The following is a 21,604-nucleotide window of genomic DNA, read 5'->3' on the forward strand; positions in this document are numbered from 1 at the left end:
TACCACCTCCCCTCCCCTTTACTCTCTCCCCTTTACCCCTCCTCTCCTTTACCCCCTCCCTCCCCTTTACTCTCTCCCCTTTACCCCCTCCCTCCCCTTTACCACCTCCCCTCCCCTTTACTCTCTCCCTTTACCCCCTCCCCTCCTCTTTACTCTCTCTCCCCTACCCTTTACAACCTCCCTCCCCTTTACCCCCTCCCTCCCCTTTACAACCTCCCCTCCCCTTTACTCTCTCCCTTTACAACCTCCCCTCCCCTTTACCCCCTCCCTCCCCTTTACAACCTCCCTCCCCTTTACTCTCTCCCCTTTACCACCTCCCCTCCCCTTTACTCTCTCCCCTTTACCCCCTCCCCTCCCCTTTATCACCTCCCCTCCCCTTTACTCTCTCCCTTTACAACCTCCCTCCCCTTTACCCCCTCCCCTCCCCTTTACCACCTCCCCTCCCCTTTACTCTCTCCCCTTTACCCCCTCCCTCCCTTTACCACCTCCCCTTTACCCCCTCCTTTACCACCTCCCCTCCCCTTTACTCTCTCCCCTTTACCACCTCCCCCCTTTACTCTCTCCCCTTTACCACATCCCCTCCCCTTTACCACATCCCCTCCCCTTTACTCTCTCCCCTTTACCACCTCCCCTCCCCTTTACCCCTCCCCTCCCCTTTACAACCTCCCCTTTACTCTCTCCCCTTTACCCCCCCCCTTTACCCTCTCCTCCCCTTTACCCTCTCCCTCCACTTTACTCTCTCCCCTCCCCTTTACCCCTCCCCTCCATTTTACCCCCTCCCCTCCCCTTTACCCCCTCCCCTGTACTCTCTCCCCTTTATCCCTCCCCTTTACCACCTCCCCTCCCCTTTACTCTCTCCCATTTATCCCACCCTCCCCTTTACCCCCTCCCCTCCACTTTACCCTCTCCCCTTTACCCCCCTCCCCTCCACTTTACTCCCTCCCCTTTACCCCTCCTCTCTACCCCCTCCCCTCCTTCACTCGCCTAGTATAAAGGGCCATTACACTGCTGTGTGGCTCAGTGTTTTGCCGATAAGGGATTTGTCGAGGCGAACTGGTCTGTGTGCTGCGTTGTCCACCTACTTGCATAGCAGTTACATCTCTGATACGACTGCCTACCTACACTAGAGGTAGGGTTTGACATATTCTAAAACACTTGGGCTGGTTTCCCAGACACATATTATGCCAAGTCCTGGATTATAAAGCGACTCTCCATTGAGAATGCTTTTTACTTCATGACTAGGCTTAATCTGCGTCTGGGAAACAAGCAATTCGAGTAGAATTTTTGTTTGAACATCTTCTAGTCGTGTCCTTCAGTTGTCCTTCAATTGCTTCTTAAAATAGTTTTCCACACAGTGATACAGCGTATTATTTTGGGAACTCTGTGGGCTGGGATTTGAAGGCTCTTGTTTGACAATGTTATGAGTTTTATTTTAAGAAACATATTTCGCTCCCTTGTTTTATTTATGTACTAAGGAGTACAGCGTATTCTCTCTGCGTTTAATATTTAATCATATTTGAACATAGCATCTGAACTCAGATGTCTATCTTCGATTTATGTACGTATTAAGTAAATGTTCACCTATATTGTTTTTGAGATATGGTAAGATATGGTATTCAGGTTGATTTCAATCATAACAGACTTTTATGGATTGTCCGTCTTGCTTCCAAATTGTATAATAAACACAATCTCTTTCCCTTATCACATTCCAGATCTTGAAAGCCAGAGTTACGGGGTTAACATACCAGTGGAAATCCATCCTTACCAGTGTTCTAGAACCATGAGCAGTAACTACAGTGTGTCCCTGCTTGGCCCGGCCCCATGGGGCTTCAGACTGCAGGGTGGAAAAGACTTCAACATGCCACTCACCATCTCCAGGGTGAGTACATGAACTCACACACACACACGCACACACACACACACACACACACACACACACACACACACACACACACACACACACACACACACACACACACACACACACACACACACACACACACACACACACGAACGCACACACGAACGCACACACACACACACGCACGCACGCACGCACGCACGCACGCACGCACACACACACACACACACACACACACACACACACACACACACACACACACACACACACAACCCCCTCCATCTCCTCTTGCTTGACACCCTCTCAATATTCCCTGAAATGTCCTCTGGTTGGAGCAAGCATTGGTCCCTACTTTTTAATCTTAACCCCCTCCCCCTCAATCCCTTTCTACCAGCCCACTTCACAAACCTCCTCTCAGTTCTAGATTGGCTACCATCCCTAAGAAGCCATCTGGCTGTTGACGGATGTAAAAGATGATGTGCTTGCCTTAGCTCTCCCGGTGAAACTGGCATACTGTCCAAACAGGCAACGCACTGAGGGCAGTAGTAGCCTAATTGGTAGGTTCTCTGGCTATGCGAGGTTTTGGTGCATTGACAAAATGAATGCCCAGCTAACAAATGTCGGTTCCCAGAACGTTCCTGGAACTATTTTTTTGGGGTGTGGGAACGTTCTGTGCTAGCTAGGTACAGTGCTAGTAATGTAATGATACAACAAGACCTGCTTATAGGGGAAATATGCAATTGGTAGATCCATTTTTTGAACTTTTAAATAAATTATATACCTATTGATTCTTAAATAAAATAACTTATCGTTATTTCAACTGTCATTCCCCATTAGCAACCAAAATGTCTGGGCCAGTCTTTCTCCTAGACCAGTCGTCCTGGTCCTGGGGACCCAAAGGGGGGCACATTCTGTTTTTTTTCCCCTTAAGGCTACAAACCTGATTCAAATCATCAAAGCCTTTTGATGAGTTAATCATTTGAATCAGGTGTGTAGTGCTAGGGCAAAAACTAAAATGTGCACCCCTTTGGATCCCCAGGACCAGGATTGAGAACCAGTGTCCTAGACTATTGGTCAGATGAGTTGCAACCCCTCACAAAGGTCAATCCAAACCAAATCTGGCACCACACTTATCCATTGAAAACAACTGAAGCCATACACTGTTTATGCGCCCGACCTACTGTATACAATGGTAGATTTACACATGTATGGGCCACAGGAGGTTGGTGGCACCTTAATTGGGGAGGACGGGCTAGTGGTAAAATTGAACCAGAATTTAACTAGACAAGTCAGTTAAGAACACATTTTTATTTCCTATGACGGCCTACCCTGGCCAAACGCTGACGACGCTGTGCCAATTGTGCACCACCCTATGGGACTCCCAATCACCGGCCGGATGTGATATTTCCTGGATTCGAACCAGAGACTGTAGTGACACTGTTTGCAGCACTCGGGTGCCCAATGGCTGGAGCGGATAGAGTTGAATTGTATCAAACACATGATCCCATTCCATTTGCTCCGTTCCAGCCATTATTATGAGCCGTCCTCCCCTCAGCAGCCTCCCCTGGACTCTGGGCAATATGTTGTCTAATGCTATGTTGGTAATGCACGCCTCCCACGGTATAGAAATGAGTGGCATAGAGAAGAGGCTCAGGGTGAATAAGAACTGATGAGAGCTGGAGAGCCCCGCTGTAATGCCAGTCTATGACCTAACACTCTAATTGAACTCAGTTTCATCTCTTGTGAGACATTACTCATACTCCATAAACGCTATTGTTTTCATTTGGTACAAACCACACGAGAGACCGAGCCATTCAATTCCATTTAAAGACTGTGGATGCCTCTGACCACTGAAGAGCGGCAAGGACCTATCAAATGTTCACGAAGAGAGGCCAAAGGACAATGGGCTCCTCCCAAACGGTACCCTATTCCCTTATTTAGTGCACTACTTTTGACTAGAGCCCTATCCCTATGGACCCTGGACATACATACACATAGGGAATAGGGTGCCGTTTGGGATGCAGTCCATACAGTAACAGATATGGACACTTCCCATTATAACTACAGTGACGGTTCTCTGAAAAAGCCATGGGCGTAGGTTATAGAAGCCCCAGTGGGGATGACGGACCATTGACGAGGACAGACATTGTTTTCAGATCTCCATACGTCAATGATTCTTGTTTTGCCGTGCCTTAACGAAATAACACTTGTCTTGTTTTCTGACCTCATTGTCTATGACTTAACAACCTCCCCCTCTCTCTGAAGTGTTCACAGTTTCACAATAGTAGTTTAGTAACACTTCAAATGCTTAATAACTTGTAACAGGCATGTACAGCGCCTTCAGAATGTATTCATACCCCTTGACTAATAGCACATATTGTTGTGTTACAGCCTGAATTCAAAATGGATTAACTCTATTTTTTTCTTCTTATCCATCTACACACAATACCCAATAATGACATCACAATACCCCATAATGACATCACAATACCCCATAATGACATCACAATATCCCATAATGACATCACAATACCCCATAATGACATCACAATACCCCATAATGACATCACAATACCCCATAATGACATCACAATATCCCATAATGACATCACAATACCCCATAATGACAAAGTGAAAATTAATAAAAAATTGAGAAATGAAATACAGAATACTGAGGCTGTATAATGTTTTATTAATAGGCTCATAATATGTAATGTCTCTATATATAGCATATTTTAGGCTGACTGAAATATGTTAATTCCCCAGATTATTTTGAGATGAAAACGAATAAGACCGTAGTAGGATAACATATATTAAGTAGAGTAGAACACCTTTGAGGACTCGAACTCTGCTCTTCACAGGGAATGATGTAGCACAGCTGGCGGAGAGAAGCTTGGCTCGACCTGCTGTGTTAGATTTGTAAATGTCCCTCCAAATACTGCGATGGCCACAGTCTCAACTGTGAACCCTGTGGGGAGCATCATTCATTCGTCACTCTGCCAGACCAACAGCTCAAAAAAAACAAAAAAAGGCCTAGATTGATGGTGTTGCTTTTGGGGGTGTCAATACAATGTTACAGCTGTGATGTGAAAGAAAGCCGCAGGAAGAGAGCTGAAGTGGACATTTTGGCTACTGGAGATTTTTCAGAGACTCTTGTTTACTGTTCAGTCTTTCTCAACAGTGTGCCAGCTAAGAGAACAGGCTTTCTTCAGGGTTAAACCAACCCCTGTCTGTCCAGTGTTAGGGGGGGGTTGTCTCTAGACACTGATCCGGGGTCAGATCTTACTTTCCCACGCTAATGGTTTGGTTTAGTATTAGGGGAGGGGAAGCTGATCCTAGATCTGTATTTAAGGGAATTTGGATTGACAGGCCCTACTCTCTTTAGTATTCATATTAATCTGACATGTTTGAGACCAAAACAACAGCTTATCACTTAGACACACAAATCAGTCTTTAACAGAGGGTCCTTCCTGCCTGTTGTGTTTTACTCTCGTATTAACGTTAATATTGAACCTGTTTGTGACATTGTGAACCTTTGTATGGTCGGTCTCAATGTGTCTGTATGCACATAAGATGAAAATTGAGAACGTAAAGAGACTAATTCTGTTTAGACAAGGTGCTTAACCCTTAACCCCCACACATTGACTCTGTACCAGTACCCCCTGTATATAGCCTCCACATTGACTCTGTACCAGTACCCCCTGTATATAGCCTCCACATTGACTCTGTACTGGTACAATATGGTATAATAGCCTCGTTATTGTTATTTTATTGTGTTACTTTTTATATATTTTTTAACTTTAGTTTATTTGGTAAATATTTTCTTAACTCTTTCTTGAGCAACATTGTTGGTTAAGGGCTTGTAAGTAAGCATTTCATGGTAAGGTCTATACTTGTATTTGGAGCATGTGACAAATAAAGTTGGATTTGATTTAAATCCTTTAAATGTATTTTATAGTGCACTACATTTGACCAGAGGCCTATGGGCCCTAGTCAAAAGTAGGTCCACTATATAGTGAATAGGATGCTGATACAGACAATAACTTTTACTGATGGAGGCAGGATGATGACAAGCAGCAAATCCCAAACTGCAAAAATCACTAAAGCTGGAGACTCTTACCTTGCTCACTAGCTTTAAGAACCAGCTGTCAGAGCAGCTCACAGATCACTGCACCTGTACATAGCTCATCTGTAAATAGCCCATCCAATCTACCTCATCCCTGAACTGTATTTATTTATTAATCTTGCTCCTTTGCACCCCAGTATCTCTACTTGTACATTCATCTTCTGCACATTCCACCACTCCAGTGTTTAATTGCTATATTGTAATTACTTCGCCACCATGGCCTATTTATTACCTTACCTCTCTTATCTTACCTCATTTGCACTCACTGTATATAGACTTTTGTACTGTATTATTGACTGTATATTTGTTTATTCCACGTGTCACTCTGTGTTGTTATATGTGTCGAACTGCCTTGCTTTATCTTGGCCAGGTCGCAGTTGCAAATGAGAACTTGTTCTCAACTAGCCTACCTGGTTAAATAAAAGTGAAATATATATATATATTTTTTAAATCCCCTGTTTTAGCCATCTCACATGGTGATACAGGAACCATACAGAGGAGCTAATCTACTCAGGCAACAGTACTCAAGATGTCATAGAAATGCCTCATCACTCTCAGCAGGTATCAAGTTATAGATGATGTATTTTTTATCCTGCTGTTTCTGGGGAGGCTCGGAGTGACAGTCTTACAGTCATGTGCCTCTGTGCAGTCCCAAAGGCACTGCTTGTCTTTGTCTTTCACACTCAGACAATGTTGTCTTTCGGTTTCTCCGTCATTCTGCGAACACTGGGTTGTTATGACCATTTTAGGTTGGCGTCATTTAGTTTTACAATGTTGTACCACGGGCTTGTGAATAAATGGGTGCCTTGTTTTCTTTAGGTCTCTGACACCATTATGCTGCTACTGCAAAGCCTTCATTCTCTGTGTCTGCATGTCTGTTAGCAAAGCCTTCATTCTCTGTGTCTGCATGTCTGTTAGCAAAGCCTTCATTCACTGTGTCTGCATGTCTGTTAACAAAGCCTTCATTCTCTGTGTCTGCATGTCTGTTAGCAAAGCCTTCATTCTCTGTGTCTGCATGTCTGTTAACAAAGCCTTCATTCTCTGTGTCTGCATGTCTGTTAACAAAGCCTTCATTCTCTGTGTCTGCATGTCTGTTAGCAAAGCCTTCATTCACTGTGTCTGCATGTCTGTTAACAAAGCCTTCATTCTCTGTGTCTGCATGTCTGTTAGCCAAAGCCTTCATTCTCTGTGTCTGCATGTCTGTTAACAAAGCCTTCATTCACTGTGTCTGCATGTCTGTTAACAAAGCCTTCATTCACTGTGTCTGCATGTCTGTTAACAAAGCCTTCATTCACTGTGTCTGCATGTCTGTTAGCAAAGCCTTCATTCACTGTGTCTGCATGTCTGTTAACAAAGCCTTCATTCTCTGTCTGCATGTCTGTTAACAAAGCCTTCATTCACTGTGTCTGCATGTCTGTTAACTAAGCCTTCATTCACTGTGTCTGCATGTCTGTTAGCAAAGCCTTCATTCTCTGTGTCTGCATGTCTGTTAGCAAAGCCTTCATTCTCTGTGTCTGCATGTCTGTTAGCAAAGCCTTCATTCTCTGTGTCTGCATGTCTGTTAACAAAGCCTTCATTCTCTGTGTCTGCATGTCTGTTAACAAAGCCTTCATTCACTGTGTCTGCATGTCTGTTAACAAAGCCTTCATTCACTGTGTCTGCATGTCTGTTAACAAAGCCTTCATTCACTGTGTCTGCATGTCTGTTAACAAAGCCTTCATTCACTGTGTCTGCATGTCTGTTAACAAAGCCTTCATTCACTGTGTCTGCATGTCTGTTAACAAAGCCTTCATTCTCTGTGTCTGCATGTCTGTTAACAAAGCCTTCATTCACTGTGTCTGCATGTCTGTTAACAAAGCCTTCATTCACTGTGTCTGCATGTCTGTTAACAAAGCCTTCATTCTCTGTCTGCATGTCTGTTAACAAAGCCTTCATTCACTGTGTCTGCATGTCTGTTAACTAAGCCTTCATTCACTGTGTCTGCATGTCTGTTAACAAAGCCTTCATTCACTGTGTCTGCATGTCTGTTAACAAAGCCTTCATTCACTGTGTCTGCATGTCTGTTAACAAAGCCTTCATTCACTGTGTCTGCATGTCTGTTAACAAAGCCTTCATTCACTGTGTCTGCATGTCTGTTAGCAAAGCCTTCATTCACTGTGTCTGCATGTCTGTTAACAAAGCCTTCATTCACTGTGTCTGCATGTCTGTTAACAAAGCCTTCATTCACTGTGTCTGCATGTCTGTTAACAAAGCCTTCATTCACTGTGTCTGCATGTCTGTTAACAAAGCCTTCATTCTCTGTGTCTGCATGTCTGTTAACAAAGCCTTCATTCTCTGTCTGCATGTCTGTTAACAAAGCCTTCATTCACTGTGTCTGCATGTCTGTTAACAAAGCCTTCATTCTCTGTGTCTGCATGTCTGTTAACAAAGCCTTCATTCACTGTGTCTGCATGTCTGTTAACAAAGCCTTCATTCACTGTGTCTGCATGTCTGTTAACAAAGCCTTCATTCTCTGTGTCTGCATGTCTGTTAGCAAAGCCTTCATTCACTGTGTCTGCATGTCTGTTAACAATGTCCTACTTCATGTGGTTCCCCAGGTCTTAGTGTATAGAGATATGAAGAACCTACTCAATTCTTTTTTTTTTCCTTTTTTTTTTTTCAAAATCTGTGAAATGCTTTACCTGCCTTGTCTTGTCTTTCTAACAAAAGCAGCTGAGATTAGCTCACCGGTTATGGTTGACTTGAAAGCCTTACTTGGAGAAACCATGGCTCTGAACACTGGGCCAGACTTTATATCTGGTTTGCAAGACATTACGTTATATAAAGTGTTCCGCAGCTTTCCGTGGCTTTGGCAAAGCCTGCTGTGAAGTATCTATGGGAACATAGTTCTCGCTGTGTCTCTTTATTAAGGGCATGTCAGGTCCAATTATAAGACAATGCAACACAGCTGTAGAGAGAAAAAAAAGCGTGTTATTTTCAAGACGCATTGTATTGAATGAGTCAGTCGTCAGGTGAAGCAACTTGTTACAGGAATCTTCAATCAATGAAAACGCTCTTTTGTATCAGATTTTAAAACCCTCAGAACGCAATATAGATTCTTACTGACGGATTACACACATCTATATAAAGATTCTTGAGGCCGTGTTTTAATATCAAATTCTTTCCCTCTTTTTTCCCCCTTTATAACCTTGTATACGCTTGAATACATTTGGTTTAAATAGACTCAATCAAATACATTAGAAGGAAAACTCCCTAATGGTATGACATCTATGTTTATGGTACAATCCCTGGAAACGAGAGGGGCAGATATGGGATATGCTCATAGTCCTGTATGGGAGGGGAAGTGATTTCAGTTGGTTTGTACTGTACCTTAGAAAGTATCCGCACCCCTTGACGTAATCCACATTTTGTTGTGTTACAGCCTGAATTCAAAAATGGATTAAATAGACGTTTTTCCTCACACAATCTACACACAATACCCATAATGACAAAGTGAAAATATGTTTTTTTAAATGTTTGCAAATGTATTGAAAATGAAGTACAGAAATATCTCATTTACATACACTACATCACCAAAAGTATGTGGACACCTGCTCGTCGAAAATCTCATTCCAAAATCATGGGTAATAATATGGAGTTGGTCTCTCTTTTACTGTTATAACAGCCTCCACTCTTCTGGGAATGATTTCCACTAGATGTTGGAACATTGCTGCGGGGACTTGCTTTCTTTCAGCCACAAGAGCATTAATGAGGTTGGGCACTGATGTTGGGCGATTATGCCTGGCTCGAAATCGGTGTTCCAGTTCATCCCAAAGGTGTTTAATGGGGTTGAGGTCAGGGCTCTATGCAGGCCAGTCAAGTTCTTCCACACCGATCTCGTCAAACCATTTCTGTAAGGACCTGGCTTTGTGCTCGGGGGCATTGTCATGCTGAAACAGGAAAGGTCCTTCCCCAAACGGTTGCCACAAAGATTTGTTCGTCGGACTGCCAGATGGTGAGGCTCATCACTCCAGAGAACTTGTTTTCACTGCTCCAGAGGCCAATGGCGGCAAGCTTTGCACCACTCCAGCCAACACTTGGCTGCTCGTTCATGAAAACCAATTTCATTAAGCTCCCGATGAACAGTTCTTGTGCTGACGTTGCTTCCAGAGGCAATTTTGAACTCGGTAGTTAGTGAGTGTTGCAATCGAGGACAGACAATTTGGTGGTCCCATTCTGTGAGCTTGTGTGGCCTACCACTTCGCAGGTGAGCCGTTTTTGCTCCTAAATGGTTCCACTTCACAATAACAATGGAAAGGATTGCGCCAAAGGGAATTGCTGCCATTTTATGGGCTCATAACCAACTGTGCTATTTTGTTTGTTTTTTCACATGGTTTGTAACTCATTTTGTACATAATGTCTTATGACCAGAAAAAAACTTCTGGACATCAGAATAGCGATTACTCACCTCGAACTGGAAGAAGATTTTTTCTTGAATGAGTCCGACGCGAAGGATACAGTACTTTGTCAAGGTCCAAATCCCCATCATCAGCGTGAAAAAGATGGAGAAAAAGGGAGAGCAGGGCGGGGTGCCTTGTAAGAATTCTCCGACGAGTAGGTAAACCACCACTACCCTCCATATTATTGGCCAACGTGCAATCATTGGAAAACAACTGGACGATCTACGATTAAGACTATCCACCCAACGGGATGTTAAAAACTGTAATATCTTATGTTTCCCCGAGACGTGGCTGAACTACGACACAGAAAATATAGAGCTGGCTGGCTTCTCTGTGCAAGACGAGGGGCGGGGGTGTTTGTCTATTTGTTAATAACTGCTGGTGCGTGATGTCTAATATGCTCGTTTCGAGGCAAGGAAAAGGGATGCATGCATGAGAGCACCAGCTGTTCCAGACGACTGTGTGATCACACTCTTCGTAGCCGATGTGAGCAAGACCTTTAAACAGGTCAACATTCACAAAGCCGTGGGGCCAGACGGATTACAGGGACATGTACTCAAAGCATGCACGGACTGACTGGCTTTACTGACATTTTCAACCTCTCCCTGACCGAGTCTGTAATACCTACATGTTTCAAACAGACCTCCATAGTCCCTGTGCCAAAGAAAGCAAAGATAACCTGCCTAAATGATTACCGCCCCGTAGCACTCACATCGGTAGCCATGAAGTACTTTGAAAGGCTGGTCATGGCTCACATCAACACCATTATGCCAACAGATCCACAGATGACGCAATCTCAATTACACTCTACACTGCACTTTCCCACCTGGACAAAAGAAACACCTATGTGAGAATGCTGTTCATTGAGCACAGCTCAGTGTTCAACACCATAGTGCTCACAAAGCTCATCACTAAGCTAAGGACACTGGGACTAAACAACTCCCTCTGCAACTGAATCCTAGGCTTCATGACGGGCCGCTCCCAGGTGGTGAGGGTAGGCAACAACACATCTGCCACGCTGATCCTCAACACTGAGGCCCCTCAGCAGTGCATGCTTAGTCCTCTCCTGTACTCCTTGTTCACCCATGACTGTGTGGCCAAGAATGACTACAACACCATAATTAAGTTTGCTGATGACACAACAGTGGTAGGCCTGATCACAGACAACAATGAGACAGCCTATAGGGAGGAGGTCAGAGACCTGTCAGTGTGGCGCCAGAACAACAACCCCTCCCTCAATTTGAGCAAAACAAAGGAGCTGATCGTGGACTATAGGAAACAGAGGGCCGAACAGGCCCGCATTGACAGGGCTGAAGTGGAGCGGGTTGAGAGTTTCAAGTTACTTGGTGACCACATCACCAACAAACTATTATGGTCCAAACACACCAAGACAGTTTTGAAGAGCGCACGACAACGCCTTTTCCTCCTCAGGAGACTGAAAAGATTTGGCATATCCTCAAAAGGTTCTACAGCTGCACCATTGAGAGCATCCTGACCTGTTGAATCAACATCTGGTATGGCAACTGCTCGGCATCAGACCGTAAAGGAGCTACAGAGGGTAGTGTGTACAGCCAAGTACATCACTGGGGCCAAGCTTCCTGACATCCAGGACCTGTATATCAGAGGGTAGTGCGTACAGCCCAGTACATCACTGGGGCCGAGCTCCCTGACATCCAGGACCTGTATATCAGAGGGTAGTGCGTACAGCCCAGTACATCACTGGGGCCAAGCTTCCTGACATCCAGGACCTGTATATCAGAGGGTAGTGCGTACAGCGGAAGTCGGAGGTTTACATACACCTAACTACATTTATCCTCAGTTTTTCACATTTCGTGACATCTAATCCAAGTAAAAATTCCCTGTCTTAGGTCAGTTAAGATCACAACTTTATTTTAAGAATGTGAAATGTCAGCATAATAGTAGAGAGAATGATTTAGGTCAGAAGTTTACATACACTCAATTAGTATTTAGTAGCGTTGCCTTTGAATTGTTTAACTTGGGTCAAACATTTCAGGTAGCCTTCCACAAGATTCCCACAATAGGTTGGGAATTTTGTCCCATTCCTCCTGACAGAGCTGGTGTAACTGAGTCAGGTTTGTAGGCCTCCTTGATCGCTGATGCTTTTTCAGTTCTGCCCACAAATGTTCAATAGGATTGAGGTCAGGGCTTTGTGATGGCCACTCCAATACCTTGACTTTGTTGTTCTTAACCCATTTTGCCACAACTTTGGAAGTATGCTTGGGGTCATTGTCCATTTGGAAGACCCATTTGCGACCAAGCTTTAACTGATGTCTTGAGATGTTGCTTCAATATATCCACATAATTTTCCTATCTCATGACGCCACCTATTTTGTGAAGTGCACCAGTCCCTCTTACAGCAAAGCACCCCCACAATATGATGCTGCCACCCCGTGATTCATTTTTGGGATGGTGTTAGGCTCAGGTCCTCCCCCCTTTTCCCCCTAACATAACGATGGTCATTATAGCCAAACAGTTCTATTTTTCTTTCATCAGACCAAAGGACATTTCTCCAAAAGGTAAGATCTTTGTCCCCACGTGCAGTTGCAAACTGTAGTCTGGCTTTTTTATGGCGGTTTTGGAGCAGTGGCTTCTTCCTTTCTGCACGGCCTTTCAGGTTATGTCGATATAGGACTCGTTTTACTGTGGATATAAATACTTTTGTACCTGTTTCCTCCAGCATCTTCACAAGGTCCTTTGCTGTTGTCTGGGATTGATTTGCACTTTTCACACCAAAGTACGTTCATCTTTAGGAGACAGAACGCATCTCCTTCCTGAGCGTTATGACGGCTGCGTGGTCCCATGGTGTTTATACTTGTGTACTATTGTTTGTACAGATGAACATGGTACCTTCAGGCGTTTGGAAATTGCTCCCAAGGATGAACCAGACTTGTGGAGGTCTACAATTTTTATTCTGAGGTCTTTGCTGATTTCTTTAGATTTTCCCATGATGTCAAGCAAAGAGGCACTGAGTTTGAAGGTAGGGCTTGAAATACATCCACAGGTACACACTGGAATTGTGATACAGTGAATTATAAGTGAAATAATCTGTCTGTTAACAATTGTTGGAAAAATTGCTTGTGTCATGCACAAAGTAGATGTCCTAACCGACTTGCGAAAACTATAGTTTGTAAACAAGAAATGCGTGGAGTGGTTGAAAAACGAGTTTTAATGACTCCAAACTAAGTGTATGTAAACTTCCTACTTCAACTGTATATACTGTATTAGGCCGTGTCAGAGGAATGCTCAAAAGATTGTCAAAGACTCCAGTCACCCCAGTCATAGACTGTTCTCTCTGCTAGCGCACGGCAAGCGGTACCGGAGTGCGAAATCTAGGACCAAAAGGATTGTTAACAGCTTCTACCCCCAAGCTATTAGACTGCTGAACAATTAAACAAATGGCCACCCGGACTATTTACATTCATTTTAGTTATTTTTTTGGGGGGGGTACAATAATTATTGAGGTGAAAAATGTGTACTGTGGATACCATTATTCAGCCTCGCAGGCCCAGGGTTAAAAACATGAATGTGGATTCATAATTGTACATTGTATTGTATTGTATTACACCCTCTAAACTTATTCCGCAGATCCCTTGGCCACAATTAGTTTAATCTGTTGTTATTACTTTATTTATTCAACAAATTAAATGTAAAAAAAGTGAGGTACTGCAGACTCCATGTAGTACCTCACTTTGAGAACCCCTGCAGACTCCATGCAGTACCTCACTTTGAGAACCCCTGCAGACTCCATGCAGTTCCTCACTTTGAGAACCCCTGCAGACTCCATGCAGTACCTCACTTTGAGAACCCCTGCAGACTCCATGTAGTACCTCACTTTGAGAATCCCTGCAGACTCCATGCAGTACCTCACTTTGAGAACCCCTGCAGACTCCATGCAGTACCTCACTTTGAGAACCCCTGCAGACTCCATGCAGTACCTCACTTTGAGAACCCCTACAGACTCCATGTAGTACCTCACTTTGAGAACCCCTGCAGACTCCATGCAGTACCTCACTTTGAGAACCCCTGCAGACTCCATGCAGTACCTCACTTTGAGAACCCCTGCAGACTCCATGCAGTACCTCACTTTGAGAACCCCTGCAGACTCCATGCAGTACCTCACTTTGAGAACCCCTGCAGACTCCATGCAGTACCTCACTTTGAGAACCCCTGCAGACTCCATGCAGTACCTCACTTTGAGAACCCCTGCAGACTCCATGCAGTACCTCACTTTGAGAACCCCTGCAGACTCCATGTAGTACCTCACTTTGAGAACCCCTGCAGACTCCATGTAGTACCTCACTTTGAGAACCCCTGCAGACTCCATGCAGTACCTCACTTTGAGAACCCCTGCAGACTCCATGTAGTACCTCACTTTGAGAACCCCTGCAGACTCCATGCAGTACCTCACTTTGAGAACCCCTGCAGACTCCATGCAGTACCTCACTTTGAGAACCCCTGCAGACTCCATGTAGTACCTCACTTTGAGAACCCCTGCCCTAATGATCTAATCAAATTTTACTGGTCACGTGTTTAACAGATGTTATTGGTCACATACACGTGTTTAACAGATGTTATTGGTCACATACACGTGTTTAGCAAATGTTATTGGTCACATCTTTAGCAGATGTTATTGGTCACATACATGTGTTTAACATATGTTATTGCGGGTGTAGCGAAATGCTTGTGTTTCTAGCTCCAACACTGCAGTGATATCTCAATCAAATCAATGAAATGTATTTATAAAGCCCTTCTTACATCAGCTGATGTCACAAAGTGCTGTACAGAAACCCAGCCTAAAACCCCAAACAGCAAGTAATGCAGGTCCTCCGGGAGAGAGAAAGAAAGAAAGAGAGAAAGAGAGAAAGAAAGAGAGAAAAACAGAGAAAGAGAGAGAGAATTAGAGAGAGCATACTTAAATTCACACAGAACATCGGATAACATTTACAGACATGAGAAATACTCCAGATATAACAGACTGACCCCAGCCCACCGACACATAAACTACTGCAGCATAAATACTGAAGGCTGAGACAGGAGGGGTCAGGAGACACTGTGGCCCCATCCGATGATACCCCCGGACAGGGCCAAACAGGCAGGATATAACCCCACCCACTTTGCCAAAGCACAGCCCCCACACCACTAGAGGGATATCTTCAACCACCGACTTACCATCCTGAGACAAGGCCGAGTATAGCCCACAAAGATCTCCGCCACGGCACAACCCAAGGGGGGGGTGCCAACACGGCAGGAAGATCACGTCAGTGACTCAACCCACTCAAGTGACGCACACCTCCTAGGGACGCCATGGAAGAGCACCAGTAAGCCAGTGACTCAGCCCCTGTAGTAGGGTTACAGGTTACAGGGGCTGAGTAATATCTGACCATGTCACAGCAGTACACACAATACACACAATACACACAATACACACAAATCTAAAGTGATGGCAGTGGTGATTGTAGGGGCTTCTATAGTGGCACAGTGCTATTGCTCTAAAGTATCTTTGTGTTGTCGACTTGCACATAGGCCAGCGAACAGTTAGATAAGCGCTCTGGGGTCTCCCCTAGGTACAAATCTAGGATCAGCTACCCCTCCACCATTCCTAACCTTTAACAATAGTGGGAAAAATACACAACTAACCCAAGATCAGCGTTTAGGGGCAACCGAGATAATCACCAGGAGGACCTAGCTGAAACAGGAATTGGCCTTGGGGATTTGACCATGGTATAATTTGAGGCCATCTAAATTGATTTTGCACAACAGAATGATGTTATATGAAAAGCGTCATAGTATTTAGGAAGATGGCGCCAACAGACACAGTCTCCCTGTTTCTAGCTCCTAGCTAAACTTTGGTTTGATAATAGTATAATATCAAATATTATGATGATAATGATCGTTCACAGTTTGTCTTCTTTAGTTAGAGGAAATGTGTTGAGTTCTATAATAATAATAATAATAATATATGCCATTTAGCAGACGCTTTTATCCAAAGCGACTTACAGTCATGTGTGCATACATTCTACGTATGGGTGGTCCCGGGAATCGAACCCACTACCCTGGCGTTACAAGCGCCATGCTCTACCAACTGAGCTACAGAAGGACCACAGGTTCTCTCAGGTCCCAGGGGATATGGATTGAATGGAGGTCCTAACAGCCCTAATCTAGAAACAGGGCCTGGATGCATAAAGGATCGTAGGAGGAAAATGACATAATTCAGAGATTGTTTGTAGATTGTTTTTCATTCAGAAGTAATTCTAATCGTGGAAGTTTTATGCCTACGGGCCAATGGTGTTTGACTGCATTTTAAACAAAGAAAAAGTCCCTGGTAGTTATGCACACGTCATTGATGTAAACAAGAACGACAACAACAGAATCCAATCCACAAAACTTTTGTTAGTGCTTTCTGTTAGTATTATCAGAGAAGGTACTAACAGTAGCAGCCCATTTCAGTCTTGATGAGACCTACAGTACAGCCAGGCAGATAAAACCCCCTCATAGAACAGGTTTGATCCGGTCATAGAGAGATGAACATGAGCCAGCCTATCATAATGCAATACAGGTGGAGCCTGGGCTACATACATACCAACTTCTATTATGGTATCCCTACATCCATGTTGTATGATTTAGTTGCACTATTGTAAAGTGGCTGTTCCACTGGATGTCATAAGGTGAATGCACCAATTTGTAAGTCGCCCTGGATAAGAGCGTCTGCTAAATGACTTAAATGTAAATGTGATGTAAATGTATCGTTGGATGAGAGGTAGTGCCTTATTTGTCGCTCACTTGTAAAACGTCACAGATGGCGCACTACTTTTGACCAGGGCCCATGGCACAACACTGGGAATAGGGTGCCATTTGGGATGTGACCAATGTTTGAGCGTCACCTTTATTTCAATGTTAGGTTGAAGGTCTGTCATCCATACTGATTATCATTTACCTCTCACAGTGCAGTATTTTAATGAAACCTTCATTTGGTCATTTTATGATGTGCCATTGATGGCTCCATGCGTGGTTCTGCTTGAGGTGAGCTTCCTTCTCTCTCGGCGGCATGTTTGTTGTTGTGTTTCTGTTTCTGAGTTGCTATGGACTTTAAGCTTTAACTGCTGTTATGCAGCTTTTGGGCATGTTTGATAATTTTTTTTTACTCTTGTTAAAAATATATATTTTTAGGGTTTGTAAATGATAACGTGATTTGATTGCAGGCAGTGATGTAGTGGTAAAATAGGGTAAACTCTGATCACCTGTCGTGGTGAAAAAAATAACGCTGCTTATACTTTCAATGCATTTTTTCAGCAACTTGTGGGTAAACTGTCACACACACACAAAAAGGGTAATCTGTGTTTACTATTTCTTAGCTTTACTTACTAAAGTGTGATGGGGAACATCTGCTTATCCACTCCTTCATCTCATATGTGTTGAAACCCCACACTGTTCTTAGCACTGGGCAAGTTTATTAAGCTGCCAAACAAAATTAATGTTTGGACATTTTAATAAAAGTGGGATTCCTTCCTTGGGTTAGTTTGCGACATTGATTTATATGCAACTTAAATGAACGTTTCAAAGAAAATCCCTGTGATTGTTTTGAACACATTCCTAAAAATAATGGATGAAGTATAATGGATGAAGTATAATGGATGAAGTGCACGTATCCTTCCAGCTGATCAGTATATGACTGTCCTTTATGTACAGTAGCACAGTTGGTAGAGTATGGCGCTTGTAACGCCAGGGTAGTGGGTTCGATTCCCGGGACCACCCATACGTAGAATGTATGCACACATGACTGTAAGTCACTTTGGATAAAAGCGTCTGCTAAATGGCATATATATGTACAGTGTAAAACACGTCACTGATATCCATCTATAGCTGAAAATGTAAACCTCACTATTTATGTACCATGGGAGTTATTTGGTTGTACTATATGCATGTTAATATATTGAACTTTTTTTGTGTGAGTAACACCCGGTACAATATGAATACCAGAGTGGCAGGTCAAACAAGGAACTGTACAATAACTAATCATAAACCTCCCTTAGACTACTTTGTCTCATTTAGTTTCAACCCCCCAACCCCCCTCTCTCCCCCCCTCTCTCTTCCGATCTCTATTGGTCATCTGTCTATTGTACATATGAGATCAACTGATCCGAGGTCACATTCTCCAGATGTATTTATGTGAATACAAAACAGTGGTGAAGTGCTAGCGGATGTCCCTGCTGTTCCCAGGACTGGGTTGGTGTGTGGGCTCCTCTGGGGGGAACGTCTGGCACATGGTCTCCTGGATAGTGTTAGTTATTTAGGAGGACTGTTTACTGTTGCCTCCATGGAACCCTGCCAGAGACCCAGCAGAAAGCTTGGAGCACTGACTGGACCATTACTTTTGACCTGATCCCCTATGGGCCCTCGTCAAAAGTAATGCACAATGTAGGGAACAGGGTGGCATTTGGGCGTTGGTCTTTATTCATGGAGGGCCAAGGGAAGCCAGGCTTCCCCACAAAAAACAGACCAATATTATAATAATATATATTATCATTTTTTTAAACACGCAATTATTTATCTTTCGTCTTTCTGTGGGGGGTTTTCTCCTTCAAATCGCAAGAGGCTGAATGTATCTCACAGGAGAAAGCATCCGAGCCGGTGAAACAGCGCCGCTCTGTCTCTACTTGTAGGCCATCTATCTGATGCTGTCTGGTCCAAACGAGTATGGCATTGTTGCCGCTCGTAGCGTTGAAAAACTTGAATTGTTGCATCTCATTGTGTTGTTTTCCTCCGGTGGCTAGCTGGCTAAACTCATCCCTTTCCTAAAGTAGCCATGGATGATGATGGACTTGTGGTTGTATTTAATTCTCCGTACTGGCCAATGATTATAGCGGTGGTTCTGATCTAACCATTAATTCATACATTGTTGTGCCCCTGGCCTGAGAGGATGGAAGTTCAAGATGTAGCTAGATGTAGAAGGCTAATGTTAACTAGCTGGCCTGAGAGGATGGAAGTTCAATAAGTAGCTAGATGTAGAAGGCTAATGTTAACTAGCTGGCCTGAGAGGATGGAAGTTCAAGATGTAGCTAGATGTAGAAGGCTAATGTTAACTAGCTGGCCTGAGAGGATGGAAGTTCAAGATGTAGCTAGATGTAGAAGGCTAATGTTAACTAGCTGGCCTGAGAGGATGGAAGTTCAAGATGTAGCTAGATGTAGAAGGCTAATGTTAACTAGCTGGCCTGGGAGGATGGAAGTTCAAGATGTAGCTAGATGTAGAAGGCTAATGTTAACTAGCTGGCCTGAGAGGATGGAAGTTCAATAAGTAGCTAGATGTAGAAGGCTAATGTTAACTAGCTGGCCTGGGAGGATGGAAGTTCAATATGTAGCTAGATGTAGAAGGCTAATGTTAACTAGCTGGCCTGATAGGATGGAAGTTCAATAAGTAGCTAGATGTAGAAGGCTAATGTTAACTAGCTGGCCTGAGAGGATGGAAGTTCAATATGAAGCTAGATGTAGAAGGCTAATGTTAACTAGCTGGCCTGGGAGGATGGAAGTTCAATATGTAGCTAGATGTAGAAGGCTAATGTTAACTAGCTGGCCTGATAGGATGGAAGTTCAATAAGTAGCTAGATGTAGAAGGCTAATGTTAACTAGCTGGCCTGAGAGGATGGAAGTTCAAGATGTAGCTAGATGTAGAAGGCTAATGTTAACTAGCTGGCCTGAGAGGATGGAAGTTCAAGATGTAGCTAGATGTAGAAGGCTAATGTTAACTAGCTGGCCTGAGAGGATGGAAGTTCAATAAGTAGCTAGATGTAGAAGGCTAATGTTAACTAGCTGGCCTGAGAGGATGGAAGTTCAATATGTAGCTAGATGTAGAAGGCTAATGTTAACTAGCTGGCCTGAGAGGATGGAAGTTCAATAAGTAGCTAGATGTAGAAGGCTAATGTTAACTAGCTGGCCTGAGAGGATGGAAGTTCAATAAGTAGCTAGATGTAGAAGGCTAATGTTAACTAGCTGGCCTGAGAGGATGGAAGTTCAATAAGTAGCTAGATGTAGAAGGCTAATGTTAACTAGCTGGCCTGAGAGGATGGAAGTTCAATAAGTAGCTAGATGTAGAAGGCTAATGTTAACTAGCTGGCCTGGGAGGATGGAAGTTCAATATGTAGCTAGATGTAGAAGGCTAATGTTAACTAGCTGGCCTGAGAGGATGGAAGTTCAATAAGTAGCTAGATGTAGAAGGCTATTGTTAACGAGCTAATGTTGCCCATGAATGAATGGAGGTTAGGCTAGCGATCAAGCATTTTAGCCAAGTAGCCTAGGACAACAAAAAATAAATGCTTGAAAGACCGTTTAGGAAACGTGAAAGAGAGGAGGATGGCATTGACGTTTCTCTACAAGTAACAGGGTGTGTCAACATGTTGTTCTACTAGTACGAACGCACACAAATACACACAAACACACAAAAACACACACACACACACACACACACACACACACACACACACACACACACACACACACACACACACACACACACACACACACACACACACACACACACACACACACACACACACACACACACACACAGAAATCAGAACCATGGAGAGCCACATCCTTTAGCTTACTTTGATTGGACTAAATAGTTTTTGGTATCTTTTTGTTGTCACTGTAGTAGAGTAAGCAGAGGAGATTTGATGATGTTGAGATGGTGCTGGAATAGTGGAGGCAGCCCCTGTTTTCTTTGAGTTGTGCGATAACTCTCTGTGGTTCTAAATCAATAGTTGTTTAGTGGTCCGAAAATGTTGGAAACATTACCTTGCTTGACCCCGCTGCGGGTCATGTAACTAACTGTATGTTACTGTACATGCAATATGCTTTGTGGTCTTCACTGGGCAGAGGCTGTGAGCAAACTAAGGTGTGGTTGAATTTATTGTGTCTTCTTTAGGTGTATATATTATGTCTTCTTTAGGCGTATATATTGTGTCTTCTTTAGGCGTATATATTGTGTCTTCTTTAGGCGTATATATCACGGTCACTAGGCGTATTAATTAACAGGTTATAGGTCAAACAACGGATTTTACCCACGCATTGCTACTGCATATGGGACACAGATAGAGCCTTTTAGTGTCTCTATAATCTGTCCTAGCCTGGTAACGGATCTATTTGTGTTGGCGAGACACATAT

General features: G+C 43.6%; 1 protein-coding gene across 1 annotated transcript in view; it reads left to right on the top strand.

Moving 5' to 3' along the window:
* Positions 1–1,006: 1,006 nt before the first annotated feature.
* Positions 1,007–21,604, top strand: part of pdlim5a (PDZ and LIM domain 5a) — a 142,262-nt gene continuing 121,664 nt past the window's right edge. The window contains exons 1-2 of the mRNA XM_052461102.1: positions 1,007–1,129; positions 1,713–1,879. Of these exons, the coding sequence (XP_052317062.1) occupies positions 1,781–1,879 (99 nt within the window). The 5' untranslated portion in view covers positions 1,007–1,129; positions 1,713–1,780. The remainder of the gene's footprint in view (positions 1,130–1,712; positions 1,880–21,604) is intronic.

The sequence above is a fragment of the Oncorhynchus keta genome, chromosome 14 (genome assembly GCF_023373465.1).
Source record: "Oncorhynchus keta strain PuntledgeMale-10-30-2019 chromosome 14, Oket_V2, whole genome shotgun sequence".
In the NCBI taxonomy this organism is placed as follows: domain Eukaryota; kingdom Metazoa; phylum Chordata; class Actinopteri; order Salmoniformes; family Salmonidae; genus Oncorhynchus; species Oncorhynchus keta.